An 18,217-nucleotide genomic window follows, 5' to 3' on the forward strand; every position below is an offset into this window, starting at 1 on the left:
GATGTGCAATGTGCACCTACTGTTTGCAAGGAATTTGTTCTGGTAACTTGGTCAATCTTTAAATCCAGTTATTTTGTATTTTCATGTTGTATTTATTAGTGTGCAATTTGTAGCTACTGTTTTTGTAGGGCAAGAACTCTGCATTGGTCATTTTAAATGTCATTATTGTGTATTTCACACCGACTGTTGTATTGCACATTGCATAGTGTTTGCACTAGTAACTTGTTGAAATGAAGTAATTGTGTACACCATGTTTTTTGCTTGCCGGTGTGCCTACTGTCCTTTGTTGTGTTGGGGCCTCTGCTGTTCATGTGTTCTGTACTGTACCTGTATGTATTGCATCAATCTGTTGAGTGAAGGACTACTGATGGAAATTAGCATCTCTCTCAATCTGGTGTGACCATGTTTTAATTTCTTGTAAATGATCAATGTCATTGCACGCTGTCCTTTTGATAAATCAAATAAACTAAAGTACATCAAGATACATTTTAACTGCCACAAAATTAAGTGAAAAAAAGAGCTCCACTCTGCAAAGGCAATCTCTTGTAAAAACCGAAACAACTTGGAGCTGAAAACGCTTAAAACTGATAACCGTGGACTTCATAAGGAGCCCCCATCAGCATACTGAACAACACTGAGTCTGGATCCGCCATCTCCCAGCACCTCAAGTGGCTATTCAACAGAAACACCATCAGAAACAAGGCCCAGTAGAGGACAAACTCCCTGCAGCTTCTACACTGCTGTAACCCAGTTTGTTCTCTGCACATCATCACTGTGTTGTTTGGATCAGCCACCAAATACAGAAACAGACTACAACAAACAGTAAGGGCTGAAAAAGACACCACTGGTGCCAACATGCCCTCCATTCAGGACTTCTATGTACTTTTTACACAGAGAACATCAGGGGGACAAAAGGTCATGAGCAACTTTGCAGGAGATGTCCTGCAAATTGCAAAAAAAAACATTAAAACATTAGGTGACAAGAAAATGACCTGAAAATTAACTGTGGATAGATTATTAGATATTATCTAAGAAATAGTGAAAAATGTCCAGAAAACTTCATTTTTAATTCTTATAATTATATCTTTAAAATAATTATTAAATAAATAATAAATAATAAATATTATAATAATAAATAATAATAAATATTACTTAATTTATATATATATATATATATACATATATATATATGTATATATATATTATTCTATTATTTTAACACTTTCTTAGGATCACTTGCTTATTTTCAAATAACTTTTAACTTTCAACATTGTAACTTTTACAAATTTCTTGCTAATTTTGGGTCCATTTCTGGTAAAGTTTCCTTCTCCCCATGATTTTGAAATAAACAAGCCTGTTTCCTCAGGGGGGTATACTACAAAGCAAGCTGAACAGGCTCTCCTCAACTGAGCTGGCTCCACAAATCCTGCAGCCTCGCTCAGAGCTAAAAGGGTACGACAAACATGGTCGTCAGTTGTTTCTGTTAATTCAGGCTTTCTGCTTCAGACTCTGAGCACATTCACAGAAAACCAGTCAAGTGATGCATTCAGCATGTCATTCATAAATAGTTGATTGCCTGCTGCCTACTTCAGTATTAAAATGTATTACAGCACAAAGTGACACTGTTGTTTCAACAAAGGCGAGAGCTGACAGAAGAAGATGTATGGTTAATGCACAAGTTAATATAGACAATCTGTTTAGGCTGTGATTTCTAACATGACGGCTGCTCATTCTGCAAGCTCTGAAACTTAATGCAGTGGATTTAAACATTATAATCAGGAACTATATTTAAGTCTGACTATGTCCCAAATTGAAAGAGACATATAAGCCACTTTAGTTTTTGGACAAATCAGAGTAAAATTAATTTTATGGATTGAATAATATCTGTGATAAAAACTAACAGAATAATCTATCAGCTGTAATACAACAGCAGAGTAAAAACACACTTCAGCCAATCAAAACCAAGCATATCCTAAACATAAGAAGCAGTAACAGTATGATATGATTTGAAGGAATTATATCACGTTTAATGTGAAATCAACATCATCCTGATTAAAAATATATAGTGAGCTGTTAATGTATAATGTGTTCTGTGGTTTAAAAGAAGCTTTTTTTAGAGTCACTGTGGACAAATTGACCAGAAAACACTGCACACACATACAGTCGTTCAGGGAGTCACATCCAGATGAATAAGGTAAACAATATTCGGTCTCAGATTTTCTGCATCACTGATAAACTGTGGGATTCTGTGGGAAAAAAAGCAATGCATATAGCGATATTGTAAATGCATGACTTCATTAGGAGGCATTTATGTAACATTACGGCTCAACAAGCTGTATCAAGTAACAAGTGTAACAAGTGTATTTATAAGGTTTTCATCTCATAAGCTGACACTGATTATAGAGTTAGAGAAGCTGTGAAAAAAACTTTTCAGCTGATTTCAAGCTGATACTCAGAACATAACCTGCTCCCGACCAGGTTAAGTTTGACACATAAGTTCCCATGCTGATCCAGCCAGGTTAAAAGATTAAAAAAGAGCCACCCTCATATTACAGGAAACACTGGCTTTAGACTCAACAGACCTTGCTGAGCTACTGATCTCACTTCATAGTACACCCCTCAGGTTTTAAAAGGTTAAGCTTGTGTAAACTGCAGACCTTATTTTGTAAAACACATCCAAAAAAACATTGACTTTGACACAAGGGGAACGGGAGGTGCTGAGGTGCTGACTGATTTTTGGGTTTTAGTACTCATTCATGGGGTTCTCTATTATGCACAAAAACCCAATTTTAACACTGCAAAAGTAAAAAAGATATCATGTTTTAAAAGTAAAAATTCGGTTAGAAAAGCACAGATGCAGTCAGAGAGTCTCACCTTCTGGTGTCATCATCCAGTCCTCTGGTCCGGTGTGTGCGGACCCAGTGTTCCAGCTGCTGCATGGAGTTGGTCCTGGACAGGCCTCTCTCTGTCTCCTGGACCGGAGCAGGAGTTTTTCCCGGAGCCATGGCCAGGCTGCTGTCCACCTCTGCAGGGCTGTAGTCTCCTGTCTGCTCCCCCGCTGTGGACCCCGAGCCATTGACTTGTGCAGTGTTTTGGACAGTAAGGTTGGCCTGGCCCTGGCGAGATGCAGACACTGCGGCTGCGATGGCGGCAGCCTGAGCCGGTTGCAGCTTGATGCTGCTTATTTTAGTAAGAGACCTCTCTGCACTCGGATCCCTCTGGAGACCATATTTGTCCCCGCTTCGGACTGTGGCATACTTCCCTGCGTCTCTGAGAGTAGCGTATTTATCCCCCTCTCGTAGCGTACTGTATTTCCTCACTTCCTTCAGCGTGCCATATTTGTCCACAACCTGGATGGTACCATATTTACTGTCCGCCTCCCTTATTGTGCCGTACCTCTCTGTCTCCTTTAGGGACAGCTGTCTCTTTACCTCCTTCTGTGGAACGTATGTCTGTCCATCTTTCTGAAGTGTGTGCCTGTCTCCTACTTTCTGCAGTGCATATTTTTCTCCGTCCTTTGTGAGCAGGTACTTTTCTCCATCTTTAGACGGAGCATATTTCTCCTCTGTTGGCGTCACAGTGCATTTTTCCTCCACTTTCTGAACGGCATACTTCTCCAGATCCCTGTGAATTGTGTACATACTTTCGTCTTTCTGCAGCGAGGGTTTCTCCTCGTCTTTTTGCAGCATGTACTTCTCTCCATCCTTGTGGAGGAGGTACTTCTCTCCATCCTTCTGAAGCATGTAGCTGATGCCATCTTTCTTCAGCGAGTACTTCTCCCCGTCTCTCTGTAAGGTGTAGTACTCACGCTCTCGCTGGCAGTTGTGTTTCTCCAGGTCTATTCGCCGTTTGTCGTCCACTCGAGACAGGGAGTGTTGTCGCAAGGGCTCACGGTTGCGTTCGTTGTTCTGGATCTCGGGCCGGGTTAGGACTCGGTGGTTCAGCAAGTTGTTCAGCTCCTGAGGAGTCCGCTGATCTACTTTCAACTTGTCCAGTCTGGAAAGAGACAAAGAGAGGAATGTTACAAAGAGTAAAGGAAAGAGTAAAGTTTTCAGAGAGATGTCAAAGAGATCATGGGTGTCAGAAGTTCTGTGTGCGTCTGACAGCTTCTTTATCTCTGCCATCTTTCCTTTCTGGCTATTCACTTCTGAGAAGTTTCTGATCTCTATCAGAAACTTGTGACAGTGCAGGGGGAGTCAGTTCCCACTGGGTATTGGGTCACCAATAGTTAACAATTATTGCCGTTCTGACAGGAATAACTCCATATTTAAACCCAAAACTTGAAACTTATAGAGGAATATCTCTCTCAGTGTGACACTCACTGACAACAAAGGATCAAGCTCACACTGTACAGCAGGGATACTCAACTTGCTTTGCATGAGGGCCACTTTTGCAAAATGACAGGAGGCCAGTCAGTCACAGCACCCTATACATGTTTCTAGGATATTAGGACATTTCTATAATTACAGGACATTTCTAGGATTTCAGCATGTTTCTGGGATTTTAGGACTTTTCTAGGACTTAAGGATATTTCTTGGATTTAAGGACATTTCTATTATTATATCTCATTAGACATTTGTGTGAAATGTAAGTATATGACTTCTAAAGTTATGGCAAAAACATGTTGGATGAGGTCACCTTGACCTTTGACACCAAATGCTAATCAGCTCATTCTTGAGTCTACTCGAATGTTTGTGCCAAATTTGAGAAAACTCCCTGAAGGCCATTTTAAGATGCTAGGTTCACTGTAGGAGACAGATGCAAAGTTACAGTGACCTTGACTTTTGACCATCATAGTGGAGTCCAAGTGAATGTTTGTTTCAGACTGGAATAAGTCCCCTCAAGGCATTTTTGAAATTTTGTTTTTGAAAGAATGTGACAAGTGCAAGGTCACGGTGACCAATACCTTTGACCACCAATCATTTCATCCTAGAGTCCACTCAAAAATGTATGCCAATTTGAAGAAATTCCCTCAAGGTGTTTTTGAAATATTGTGTTTTAAAAGAATGAGATGAATGCAAGGTCACTGTGACCTTGACCTTTCACCACCAAAATCTAATGAGATAATTCTCAACTCTATTCGAATGTTTGTGCCAAATTTGAAGAAATTCCCTCAAGGTGTTTTTGAGATATTGCGTTTTAAAAGAATGAGATGAATGCAAGTTACTGTGTCCTTGACCTTTGACCACCAAAATCTAATGAGATAATCCTCAACCCTATTTAAACGTTTGTGCCAAATTTGAAGAAATTCCCTGAAGGTGGTCTTGAGATGTTGTGTCCACAAGAATGAGACAGACAAGGTCACAGTGACCTTTACCTTTGACCTTCAAAATCTACTGAGTTAATTTTAAGTAAAGGAGAATGTTTCTGATCAAATCTGAATAAATTCCCTCAAGGCTTTAATCAGATAAGGCGTTAACAAGAATGAGACGGATAAAAGGTCACTGTGGCCTTGACCTTTGATCTATGACAACCAAACTTTATACTTGAGGGCAATTGAAAGTTTGTGCCAAATTGGATATAATTCCCTCAAGCTTTCCTTGAGATATTGCGCTCACAATAATAAGAGAGAGAGGTCACAGGGACCTTGAACATTGACCTATGACCATCTACTTAGTTCATACTTGAGTCCAAGTGGATATTTGTGCCAAATTCAAAGACATTCCCTTTAGGCATTCTTGAGATATCATCTTTACAAGAAAGGCCAGTGGGGTGGATGAGTGGACCTCAGCTATCACCAACGCAGAGGCATAATAAGACACAAGTTGCATTAAATGATTCTTTAACTATCAACATGATGGAAGCTATAATAAACCTGATCTCAAGAGTCCAGCCTGAACTCTGAGTCTGTCTATGTGGTATACCTGTCCTTGCAGGCCCTAATGTATGGTATAGCTAAATTTGGGTTATTTTGTTAATTTTTAAATTAGCTCCAGCAGCTTTTTCTTTTGAAATGATGGTTCTATTTCTCATTCAAAATATTTAACAATGACTATGGTATGCTCCTTCATTAAACTCAACAACACCCAGACAACAAGCTCGGCTTTGTCTGCCCCTCAGCTGAGGAGTTGACTCCAGTCTTCATGAATAAGAGGGAACTCTTAACTCTGTGCTTTTAGAGGCATTTAGGGGACTCTAGAGATATGATGAAACCCTTCATGCATTTTATAACATTTTAATCTGCTGAATATAAATATGTGTGTCAAATTTCCTTTCAGCACCATCTGTCTGTGAGGATGTCCCCGTTCTGAGTACCCACCTTCTGACTGGTTCAGTGTGGACGAGGGCAGCATCTGTCATCACTTTCATCCACGACTCCATCTCTTTGGCGGTGTCAGTGCAGAAATAATATGTCCGCATGTTGGGGTGCGTGGCCTGGCAGTGCAGGGAGAGAGGGGAGATATTGACAGTGAGAGGGAGATAAACACGAGGAGGAGGAGGAGACCGACAGACCGAGACGAAGAGAGAGGATGAGATAAAACAGTAGTGTGATGGTGACCTTGAGATATCACGAGGAAGTCTCTGCATCTTAACATCATCTTTGTTGGCAGAAGAGCGGGTTTTTCTGTAAAGTGTGAGTGTATGGGTATGTGTGTGTGTGTGTGTGTGCTCATCTGTGTACTACACTTCACGTGTGAAAACAAGGGGGTGTGTATTTTGGCATTGGGTTAAATTGTATCTGTAAGAGTGACACTGAGGTTACTGTGTGTGTGTGTGTATTTCTGCTGTGCATGAGTAATGGTGAGTCTCTGTAAAGTAGCTCCAAGTAAAAGTCCTTACTCTCAAGTGCTGATTACATAAACTATGATGGATATTAAGATCACTGTCAGTAAACTGCAACCTTAAAGGAACAATTCATCTTATGTCTGTGGATTAAAGGGTAACTTTGGTATTTTATAACCTATAGAGGGATACTCAACCTGCTTTGCTTGAGGGCTACTTTTGCAAATGACAGGAGGCCAGGGGCCTGTCATAGAACCACTATATATATATCTAGGATTTTTGGACAATTCTTGGATTTTTAGGACATTTCTCATATTTTAGGACATTTCAAGGACTGTTTAATGTTTTTAGGATTTTCGGACATTTGTAAGTTTTTAAGGACATCTAACATAGGCTGTTTCTAGGACATTTCTAGGATTTAAGGACATTTCTCAGGTTTTAGGATGTTTCTAGGATTAAAGGAAGTTTCTCTGATTTAAGGATTTGCTAGGATTTCAAGGATTGTAGAATAGGTTATTTGTAGGATTTCAAGACATTTCTCGCATTCTAGGGCATTTCAAGGACTGTATAATGTTTTTAGGATTTGAGGACTTTTTGAACATTTTAGGACATTTCCCATATTTTAGGACATTTGTAAGATTTTATGACATTTCACAGATTTTAGGACATTTTTAGGATTAAATAAACCATTGTCCTAATTTTACAGACAAAAATACATAAAAACAATAAGACTAACTGTTTGAGAACATGTAAAAAAAACCTGGAGTGACCTTGGAGCTCGACCTTGTGTTTTACCTTGAAGGCATATTTCCTGCTGATGTGGTCATCCACAGACAACATGGAGATGTGAAAGCTTGGCAGCAGGATACTTCCCAGGATGTTATCCTCTTTTTCATCTGCACCAAAAAAGAAAGAAGAATAGTCATATGTCAACATATTAGAGTGGGAAATTTCCATTCAGAGCTACACCCACCTGCAGGAAGCTAAGCCGAGTCCGACTGTAGCTCTGGGTTAGTGGACAGACGATCAATAAAGATTTATCAGCATCAAATGAGGCTGTAGAATGAATAAAAGGATGGACCGCTAACACACAACTAGTTTTTGATAAGTTTGCTGTGATTGAGGGGAGGAACTGAAGGTGGGGTTGCTTTATAAGCAGATGGAGTTAAGGGAGGAAATCTCTATGGCCCCATTTTTTGTTATACAGATGGAGACACTTACATCAAAGAACTGACTATCAAGGGTGTATCTATAGATACACCCTTGTACTCCAGACTTCTCCTAAAGGGATGGGACTCAACTAATGTTGCTTTAAGGGAGCTCCTAAACTGAAAAACTGTTTTGAATAAGTAGGGGGACTTATAGGGGGCTTAAGAGTTTCTTAAATGGAGGAGAAAATGGTGCAAAGACAAAGAGGTGGGAAATAAATATTCTCTAAATGCTGGATGACAGTAAGCAAATGAGATGCTACAGGTTAGATTATGCAGAAAGAATGTTTGCGGCCGATCTCATTAGAGATGCTCTCACATCTCCAACCTAACACAATAATGATATAATGCCAGAAATATGGTGATCCCAACACTAAATCATTTGCAACTATAAAAATCACACAGCTTTTACAAACTCATATTGTGACACAGTTCATTTTGTTTGTTTTGGGTTTCCAGAGCTTCCAGGCTCACAAAAGGGCATGTCGGTGACAACCATTCACATCTTTCAAAGAATGTATCATACCTAGCAACAGCTTCAACCACATCTCCTCAGTAAAGTGAAAGTTTCTGTCCTTTCCTGCAAAAAGTTGCTTCTTATCTTCAATTGTTACAAAGCCAGGACTCCTTGCTGGAATGTTTAAGGCTATGTTAGGAGTATTCTCAGAAGGTCTGTCAACACGACCCTAGGATCGTGTTGTCAGGTCATGCCTTCAACAATACTCTCTGTCACTGTCCTTAAATGGTTCAAGTCATATCTTCATGACAGGAAGTACTTTGTCTCAATTGGAAACTGTAAGTCAGAGAAGATGACCATGACATGTGGGGTCCCACAGGGGCCCATTTTGGGACCCCTCTTGTTTAATCTCTATGTGCTTCCATTAGGCCAGATCATGCAAAATAACAAAGTAGCCTACCACAATTATGCAGATGACACAAATATACATATCACTTTCACCAGGTGATTATGAACCTGTAGAACATCTATGTCACTGTATTGGGCAAATCAATGATTGGATGCATCAAAATTTTCTCAAACTCAATAGGGATAAGACCAACATCATTGTCTAAAGAAAGAAAGGCAGTGTCCACACTCACCTTGAATCCCTCTCTCTCATAACTCAGAGTAAAACATGAAACCTCAGGGTTATCCTGGACTCTGATTTAAATTTTCACAGTCACATCAAATCAGTAACTTCATCTGCCTATTATCATTTAATAACATTGCCAGAGTCAGAGGAATAATGTCATAGCAAGACCTTGAAAGGCTCACCCATGACTTTATTTCTAGTAGGTTAGAATACTGCAATGGTCTGTTTGTTGGCCCTTCAAAACAAGCTGTTGGCAACTGCGAGACTCCTGACAAAAACTAGGAAATATGACCACATTACTCCAGTTCTAAAATTCTTACACTGGCTACCTGTCACTCAGAGAACTGACTTTAAAATCTCACTGCTTTTCTACAAATCAATATGTGGCTCAGCACCAAAATATATCTCCGTCATGCTTGGGACATATGAACCCTCAAGGACCCTCAGAACATCAGGGGCCGACCTACTGAGCGTCCAAGAGTCAGAACTAAACATGGTGAAGCAGCATTTTGTTATCATGCAGCACAAACCTGGAATAACCTCCCAGATGAGGTTCGACAAGCCCAGATTCTGATCACTTTAAAGGCAAAGCTAAAAATGTTCCTTTTTCACACTGCCTGCTCCACCTGCTGACTACCAACTTATTTTTAAACTTGATTTTAAATCATTTTAAACTATCTTAAAAAAATAAATCTTATCTTTTTATCTTTGCACCTCTTGTCTGCACTGTATTTATTTATTTTATCATTTAGTAATTGATTTCACCTTTTATATATTATCTCTTTCTCTTTTATTGTAAATCTGTATCTTTTATTATGTTTTTGTATTTTATTACTCTGTCAAGCACTTTGAATTGCCCTGTGTATGAAATGTGCTTTACAAATAAAGCTGCCTTGCTTTGCCTATCAGATGATGATGGAACTCCTACTGACTCCTACTGAGGCTGATCAGAATGAGGCAGACAGACATAATATGACATGATTGGATATTCTCACAAACATGGTCCTTTCTGTCTGAGCTACAATGTAGTTTCTGTTCCTGTGCACACACACACGCGCGCACACACACACACACACACACACACACACACACACACACACACACACACACACACTACACACACACACACACACACACACACACACACACACACACAGATCTCTGATTGATCTTCCACATTTTAGAAGCAAAACAGCTACTAAACACGAAAGATGTGATAGGCAGCCATGAATTCATTATAGTCAGCTCCTCTAACGAAGTAAATATTTAAATATTTATTGATGCCACATAAAAAAGGCCTTACAACAAGGACTTAGGCTGATTCATGTCTGGGTGGTAATGACTGGATGATTCTGCTGCCTCTGTGCTCTGTACAGCGTGACGCTGCTCTAATGGAAGCTCAGAGTCGACAAACTGAAGGTAGCACAATGAAGAAAGAACCATGGCTGCTGCACCAGCTGCAACAAAAACCTACAGGGCCTGGAGCCAGCGCTGCTGTTTGCTTTAGCCAAGGCTGCACGGTGAGCCCTGCAGCTCTTACGGCCCCATCCCCATCATGCTGCTGAATTATTGAAACACAGAATACACACACGCACACAGAAAACCAGCAAGAAAGAGAGGCAGCAAGTGAGCTGGCATGCAGAGAGCTGCTGTAGGTATTCACTGCAGTGTGGGGGGTGTTTGCTTTAGAGAAGGCCTCCTAACAGCCATTGACATGTTAAAGTTAAGCAGCATCACTGACGTTTACAGGAAGCTGCAGGTCTCTCATGAAAACATCAGAGTCCCTGACACTTAGATTAAAGTAAAGATAATAAATGATAATTTTGGTTTATTACAACAAGATTCTGTACTTATTTTATACTATAGAGACTAAAAATACATATTTTATATTGTGCACACACAACAGAATCCTTTGTGCAAACAAAATACTTCATGACAAAAACTTGTGCACACATAGTAATAATAGTTATGGTAAACATAATAATTTGCTTACTGTGGAAAAGTAGTTCACGTTCATGGGTGGAGGTAACTAATTATATTTTCTGTCATTACTGTAAATAAGTAATGCTTCCACTCTGGAAACCACAGATACCCCTTTTCCCACCAAATCAGCCTTGGCTCTTGAACTGGTTCTATACAGTATTCCTGGAACATTGTTGCTATCTTGCAGAAAAAAAACATTGTTCCCACCAGTTTTGAGCTGATCCTTTGTGATCAAGGATGTGTCATCCAACAAAGTGCATTGCACAACAGAAGCAAACCGTAGCAACAAAATTATGGATTACATTGACTGACATTAAAACTTTTGTTCTTTTAAGAGAGATATTTGTTTTAGTCAAGCATTTTTTCTCTGGCAATTTCTCATTTGACTTCTCCATTGTTGCATTTTTCCATCTTCTCTTTCCAACCTGTAGAACGTCACTAGCCCACTGATGTTGTTACCATTCGCACTTCAGGTCAAGGACCGTGCCCTGTTTTCTGGTTCCAACTAAGAAACATCTTTTTAGGTTCTGAACCAGTTTATCTTTAGAAATAAGGTGCAGGTTAGGGCTACATTTGAGTTACATGTTGGTGAGAAAGGGCTAAGTGATCCATTCTACTTCCATCATACTGTGATGTAGTTTGGCTTCTTCACAGATTGAGTGTCTGCCATATCCAAACTCCATTCATCATCCAGTTTGAATTTAAATTTAGGAGCAACATCTCCTACTTCATCTTTCTGAAAGAACAGCAGCCAAGCAGGCTGTCAGCTGAAATATCTTGGCAGAAATAACAAAGGGCACACAGTTACAGAGAACTGCAATCATTAAAAATTCAACTGAATCGGTCAAATGTTACTGTGTCTAAGGGACTACTTCAACTTCTAACACACAGTCTGGTCCCTTATCAAATGGTAAAGACTGCACTCACAAACACACACTCAAACACTGATGTCCTGCTAAACCTCCTGAGTCACAGCTGCCCCACTTAAGGGCACACACACAGACTTTTATTATCAACATAACATTAACCCTTAACCCTTTGAAACCTGGACTGACATCTGTTTTCTTGTACTGCATTCAGACACCTCTTATGAGCATAGTTGGATTACTTTCTGAAACATGGGGGAAAAGGCAATCAGCAATTTGGCAACAAAATGTCCCCAAGTATTTGTAAATGGTTGAAAAAAAGAAAGAAATTATAATGAAATTGTAAAAAAAAAAAACAAAACCAACCCTTGGGAAAAGGTCCTAAAGACTGTGGTTTTAATTACATGTATGTATGTATATATATATATATATATATATATATATAATTATGTTACAGAAAGAGTATATATTTCATTTTATTATTGATGTTTTTTGCACCTTTCTCCCATGTCACTTCCTTGTTGTTCCTTGTTTTTCCACAGAGATTTTTCTTGGATCTTTTTTTTGTTGCCATTTTCTTGCTAATTTTTGGGTCAATTCTTCTTAAGTTGCTCATTGACTTTTCATGTTTTTGAACCAAATCAAACTAGTTTGGGCAAGTTTCAAAAGGTGATTCATTTTATGTTTTTCTTTAATCACCCTGTATGCTTTAGGCATATAATAAAAGGACCATGTAACAGTTTTTTTCAAACAGTAACATTTACATGAGGTCAGATTTTAAATCACAAGTAATCTTACTTTTCTTGAGTAAAAGTTCTTTACAGTCACAGCACTTTAATGTAAGTAGATTTTTGTACTCTTTCCAGCCTGTTTCATCTCTCAAAGGCTGACTCCAGCTATGTTGTACTGTCAAACATTGTGATAACGTTGATTATGTGCTTCCTGTGTTTGCATGTCAGCTGTAATCGTCAGTGTATTTCCTAACTCTGGTAATAATAAAACCATAAGAGTACATTAATATACACTGAATGATGAAATCTGCAGGAGGAGGGATGCTTATCATTCCTGTTCATAAAAACAACAATTAAGTACAAAAAAATTGTACAAACACCCCCTACCCTGAGCAACAGATGGTACTTAGAAGGAAGTGATAGAGCGAGCAGGAGAACAACAGAAAAAAAAGAGGTTATTATGGGAGAGCTGAGCATATCATTGTCCTTCCTGAGGACGCCTCCTCTCTCTCGTCTCTGGCTGGCTAAGCCAATAAACATCCAATTTTCCCTTGGGTTTGTCATGAAAGCGTCTGCTGATTGCACTTCGGGAGCTGCAAATTTGTCAATTTATGTAGATGGAAAAAGCTCTCTCAAGGGTTTAGGAGAACGGAAAGGAGGACCAGATGAGCTTTTGTGAAGGTAAAGTTCTAAATTAGTGGTACTGCAGCGTGGGCGTCGCAACGGTGGGTGAAAGCAAGGCCACCTACTTTTAACTGGCAAGGACACCTCAGCCTGATTGCCCTCATTACACTAAACAGCACGATAGTGTGTCATTTATGTCATCTGCTTCAAACAATACCTTGCTGAGGGTGTATGAAATATGAAAAATGATGAGAACACCGTAAATAATATCTATGTGAAACCTCAAAGCATGGCTACATTACTTTTTCTGTAATCAAACCCTTCAGTAATAGAAATACAGACCCTGTAACAGCCAACGTTATCAAAAGTACAGTATATGCACTGCAATTGTAACAAACACCAATTTTCCCCCAATCGTTAATTAAGTATTTCTGATTCTAAACGGATTCATTTTAACTGTCACTGCCAGATCATCTCAAATACATTTTTATTCAGAAATGTTGATTAATGTGTGTTGTCCTTAGAAATAAAGTAAATGAAATTAAATAGAAATGTGTATGTTTGCAGAGAGTGAAGGAGTTCAACATACAATGGCCTTTAGACATGAGCGGTATGATCCTTAATATGGTGACTGCTTTCTTAAATACCCTTGAAATAAACATGGACTTGATTTTGATTTGAAAGTCACACCCATTTAATTTATGCATCATACATTTGGCTGTGTGTGTGTGTGTGTGTGCTCACCGCGGTAGTAGAAGAGACACATGTCAGAGAGAACGAACCATCTCTTCTTCCACAGCTTCATGCCTGTGCTGTCCTGCAGGAGTCAAAGGTCACAGTCAGTCAAAGTTTAGTCATTACAGGAAGAATACACTCACACACACACACACACACACACACACACACACACACACACACACACACACACACACACACACACACACACACACACACACACACACACACACACACACACACACACACACAAAGAGTCTGCACAGTGTCTCTTTGATCTACCTCGCTCCGCTCCTCTGACAGCCCGGCTGTCTCTCCCTCTGGCTGCTTCTATTAACCAGCTTCTATCTCCCCCTATGAGACAAATTGCTCTGTTTTATCTCTTCATAACGCACTGACAAATTTGCCTGTGTGCTGCTTGGGGCGAAGGCCTGAGCTTTGTTCTCCGTGCTGCTGCTCTGCTTCTTTTTTCTACACTCCCTAGTGTTGTAATGACTGCATCGACAATACTAACTTTTTGAGAGCGTTTGCTGCGTGTCTCACTGTGCAACAGACCCCGAGGTTAGGAGCTCTGGGTCCACACTGATGGCATTTCTTCTGTGGGGGAGCACTCTGCCTGACAAGTCTGTGGGAAGTGTGAAGTGAATTGACTGTCATCTCAATGTAAGCTGCAACGCAGGGGCCCAGGCTGAGAAGGAGGTTATTGACAGCGACTCTGACTGAAGGCTGAGATGAGCAGTGTTGATGAGCCAGTCTTCAGGGAGCCACCCAGCAGTCACAGATCCACAGACCAATTGAAAAATTGACCCACAGTAGCTCTCTGTGGGGTGATAAAAATTGCTCAACTTGCATGGAGTGGGAGGGAAAGTAACGAGAGAAGCTGAGCCTCGAGCTACGGATGATGTCTGGTCCAGCCCCCCAACACAACAGCATCCTCACATCCACTCAGGCTCCACAGGCACTCTGGCTCTTTTCTACACAACATTATACACCACTGACAACCATTTTCCAAAGCCAGGGTTTTGTAGAATGTTTAATTAAAACCTTAGTACTACATCACTGTTTGTGGGCTGCTTTCAGACACCTTTTACAAGTATTAAAACCATTAATCTCTTAGCAAATTGTCGTGATTTCTTTCAAAAACATGCCAAAAATGCTGCACAAATTACATGAAATTAGTAGATTTGGAAAATAATTTTCTTAAAAAGCTAGGGAAAAGGACAAAAATGTGAAGAATATATTATATATATATATATAAATACATATATATATATATATATAAATACATAAATAATCTAAATTAATATATAAATATAGAATTTTAGAGATATTATATAATTATAATAACTTATTACAGCTTTTTTTAAAAAAAAACAACACATTTTCTAGGTAATTTCTTGTACTTTTTACAAGTTTAAATTTTTTATTTTTGTTTCTTTTATGCTTTCTTCGTTTGTTCTTTGTTTTTCCCTACCTTCCAGGCAGCGACTGACTTATATATGTTTCTGTTCAGAATTTGAAACAAACCACACAGACACTTGAAACTTGTATTATATATAATATAATTTATATAAAGTGATCACTCTGCCCTTTATATTTTTGTCTGAATTATGTTACTGTTGCACATCACTCCACCAACACTTTTATCCAACAGGCAGGTTTCACATCTAGTTATGTGAAGAACATGCCATCTGTGGCAAAGGGCAAAAACAATCAAGTGAGGACACGGTGCTGCTGCTTCCATAAAGAAGTAGAATTACTGCCTTGCAGTTGTATGCCCCTGCACACCAGTCAAGCTGCACTTTTTATTCATGTCTGTGAAAACATGGATGCTTCACACACATCTGCCCCCTGGCAGCACAGAAGATCCAGAATTATGACATAATGGCCAGAAAAGTGTTTTTGCAAAACCTGACCTTTGACCTTTTAGATATAAAATGTTGTCATAATTGTGTATACAAAATATATACATTTTTGAATTTGGGCCAAACATGTGTTTTGAGGTCACAGTGACCTTCTCTCTTCATCTTTGAACCACAAAATCTAATAAGTTGATTATACAGTCCAACTATATGTTTGTGCCAAATTTGAAGAAACTCACTCAAGGCCTGAGATATTGCATTCACAAGAATGAGACAGACCCAAGGTCACATTGACCTTGAACTCTGATCACAAAAATCGTATACATTCATTGTTGAGTGCAAGTGAATGTTTGTGTCAAATTTGAAGAAATCCCCCAAGGTGTTCTCAATTAATCAAGCAGAATCACTTCTAGGCCACTTCTGTATAGAAAAATATTGAAGCATGAGAACATACTGATATGGACAGAAGAAACAGCTGTCAACTCTTGGGGGGTCTTAATGATGGCCTGAATGAATTATAGGACTCCAAAAGAATCTCTACAAGTCTTAGGATACCGCATACAGTCACTGCGCTGCTCTAACTGTACAGCAGTGGCATTGGGACTTCAGGTTTCCATAGACTGTCAGAGGAAAAAAAAGGCTTTTTCATCACTTTGGTGAATTTTCATTGGAAAAAATATTCAGTAAATTTGTCTTACACAGTATAGTGTACCAAAATATTCAATTAACATTTGGAGAATCTTTCTTTTATTGTTCCCAATGTTATAAGATTTCAAAGACAAACATCAAACATCAAGCACTGACAAACAGTGCTTGATGATTTGGTGGGGGCATTTGCCCCATGCCATACAGGCATGTTGTGAATGATCACTGTATTAGTATCTCATAGCTAATATTTTTGGTCCCTATCTCTATTTCTATTGTGATTCACTTTGGTAACACATGAAAACATTTAGTATGCACTGCATATTACTACTTTCTATATACAGTATGTATATTTATTCATACTGGCTGCTCCACCACCTTCCCTCACATGTTCAACACACACTCAAACACATCCCATAATCTTTCAATCCATCTTCCTCCTCTACCTGTTTGTAAAGCCAGCTGCTCTTCACCACCGGGGCATTAGGGTTCCTCTTGATGGAGTTGGACCTCTTTCCAAAGTTGTGAACTTTTTTGGAAGACCTAGAGGGCTGCAGAAACACATCACGGGTAAGACATATAGATCATTTGTATATATATATATGTGTATATGGTATATTCAGCTCTACACAAGAAACATCTACATTACGGACGGGATGTCAGTTTTGGTTAATTTTGCTTTTGAACGGCTCAAACGCAAAAAAAAAAAACACATGAAATTCAAAATGGTCCTCCCTTTAGTCTGCCACTCTATTGACTCAGTGAGCTTTAGAGCTGCATTTCAAAAAGCCACCCATTTAGAGGTGGTGAAATGTTAATGTTTTTTGATGTAAATGTCTTACATTATTTCAGTTGGCTTTGCTGACAAACAGCCGGCCAGCTGTGTTAACAGGTGGGAACATGGCAAGCCTTCCATCTTGCGTTCCTCAGCTGCTCTGCAGTGCACACCACCAGGATTGGGTGGGAGCAAACATTAGCTAGTTAGTAGCAACAGCTGCAACACTCATTCAACTATGAGCCATCAGAATGCATTGTTGTGCGGATATTATGACACTTTCTGGTCTCCCCCCCGGGTCGCCCTGGTGAATAAGCTGCTTCATTTTGACTGCAAAACCCCTTTAGCATTGTTAACTATGTTGGCAACACAACCCATGGTGACAATACATGGTGCTAACAATGCCAACAGTAAGCAACGCTAAAGGTTTACAGCTCAAAATTGAGCCACTTACTCACCTGGGTGAGCTGGGGGTGACCACAGTGTGGACACCATGTTTCCACAGCAACACTGTTGGGTCTGTGTATGGCGTTATTAGTACTGAGCTGTATACACTCAATGGGCCATGCTGCTAGCTAGCTTCTGCCAGAGCCAGTTGGGGTGCTGTGCAGTGAACTGAATCATAGCAAAATTAACCTGTAGACCAACACGTGGAACAGGTCAAAACTGTTCTTGATGGTATACCGCTGACATCCCTTATTACAGATAAATGCACATTATTTACAAAAAAAAATCTATAAACCTTTCTGATCTACATCAGCCTATTTTACGCTGCTGTTTCCATCTTGCATCTCATACAGAGGAAACAACAGAGACCTCGACAGACACAGAAGGAAAAAATATAATGCCACATTTCATATCTTCTCTCCCTGGATCTCAACACAACGATCTGATGGGATGAGTGTGCGGCATTGGTTGTACAGAAGCTTGTAAAAACAGCAGCTTTTCCAGCAGCTATAAAAAGCATCAGAAGC

The 18,217-nt window shown here is 39.5% G+C and overlaps 1 protein-coding gene across 1 annotated transcript in view; it reads right to left on the reverse strand.

The window, feature by feature from the left end:
• Nucleotides 1-18,217, reverse strand: part of LOC121961725 (pleckstrin homology domain-containing family A member 5-like) — a 269,588-nt gene that overhangs the window by 45,179 nt on the left and 206,192 nt on the right. Inside the window, 5 exon segments of the mRNA XM_088073004.1 lie at nucleotides 2,875-3,996; nucleotides 6,260-6,375; nucleotides 7,519-7,619; nucleotides 13,971-14,043; nucleotides 16,915-17,019. Of these exon segments, the coding sequence (XP_087929130.1) occupies nucleotides 2,875-3,996; nucleotides 6,260-6,375; nucleotides 7,519-7,619; nucleotides 13,971-14,043; nucleotides 16,915-17,019 (1,517 nt within the window).

The sequence above is a fragment of the Plectropomus leopardus genome, chromosome 22 (genome assembly GCF_026936395.1).
Source record: "Plectropomus leopardus strain MGB_pleo_1.0 chromosome 22, ASM2693639v1, whole genome shotgun sequence".
NCBI lineage: Eukaryota > Metazoa > Chordata > Actinopteri > Perciformes > Serranidae > Plectropomus > Plectropomus leopardus.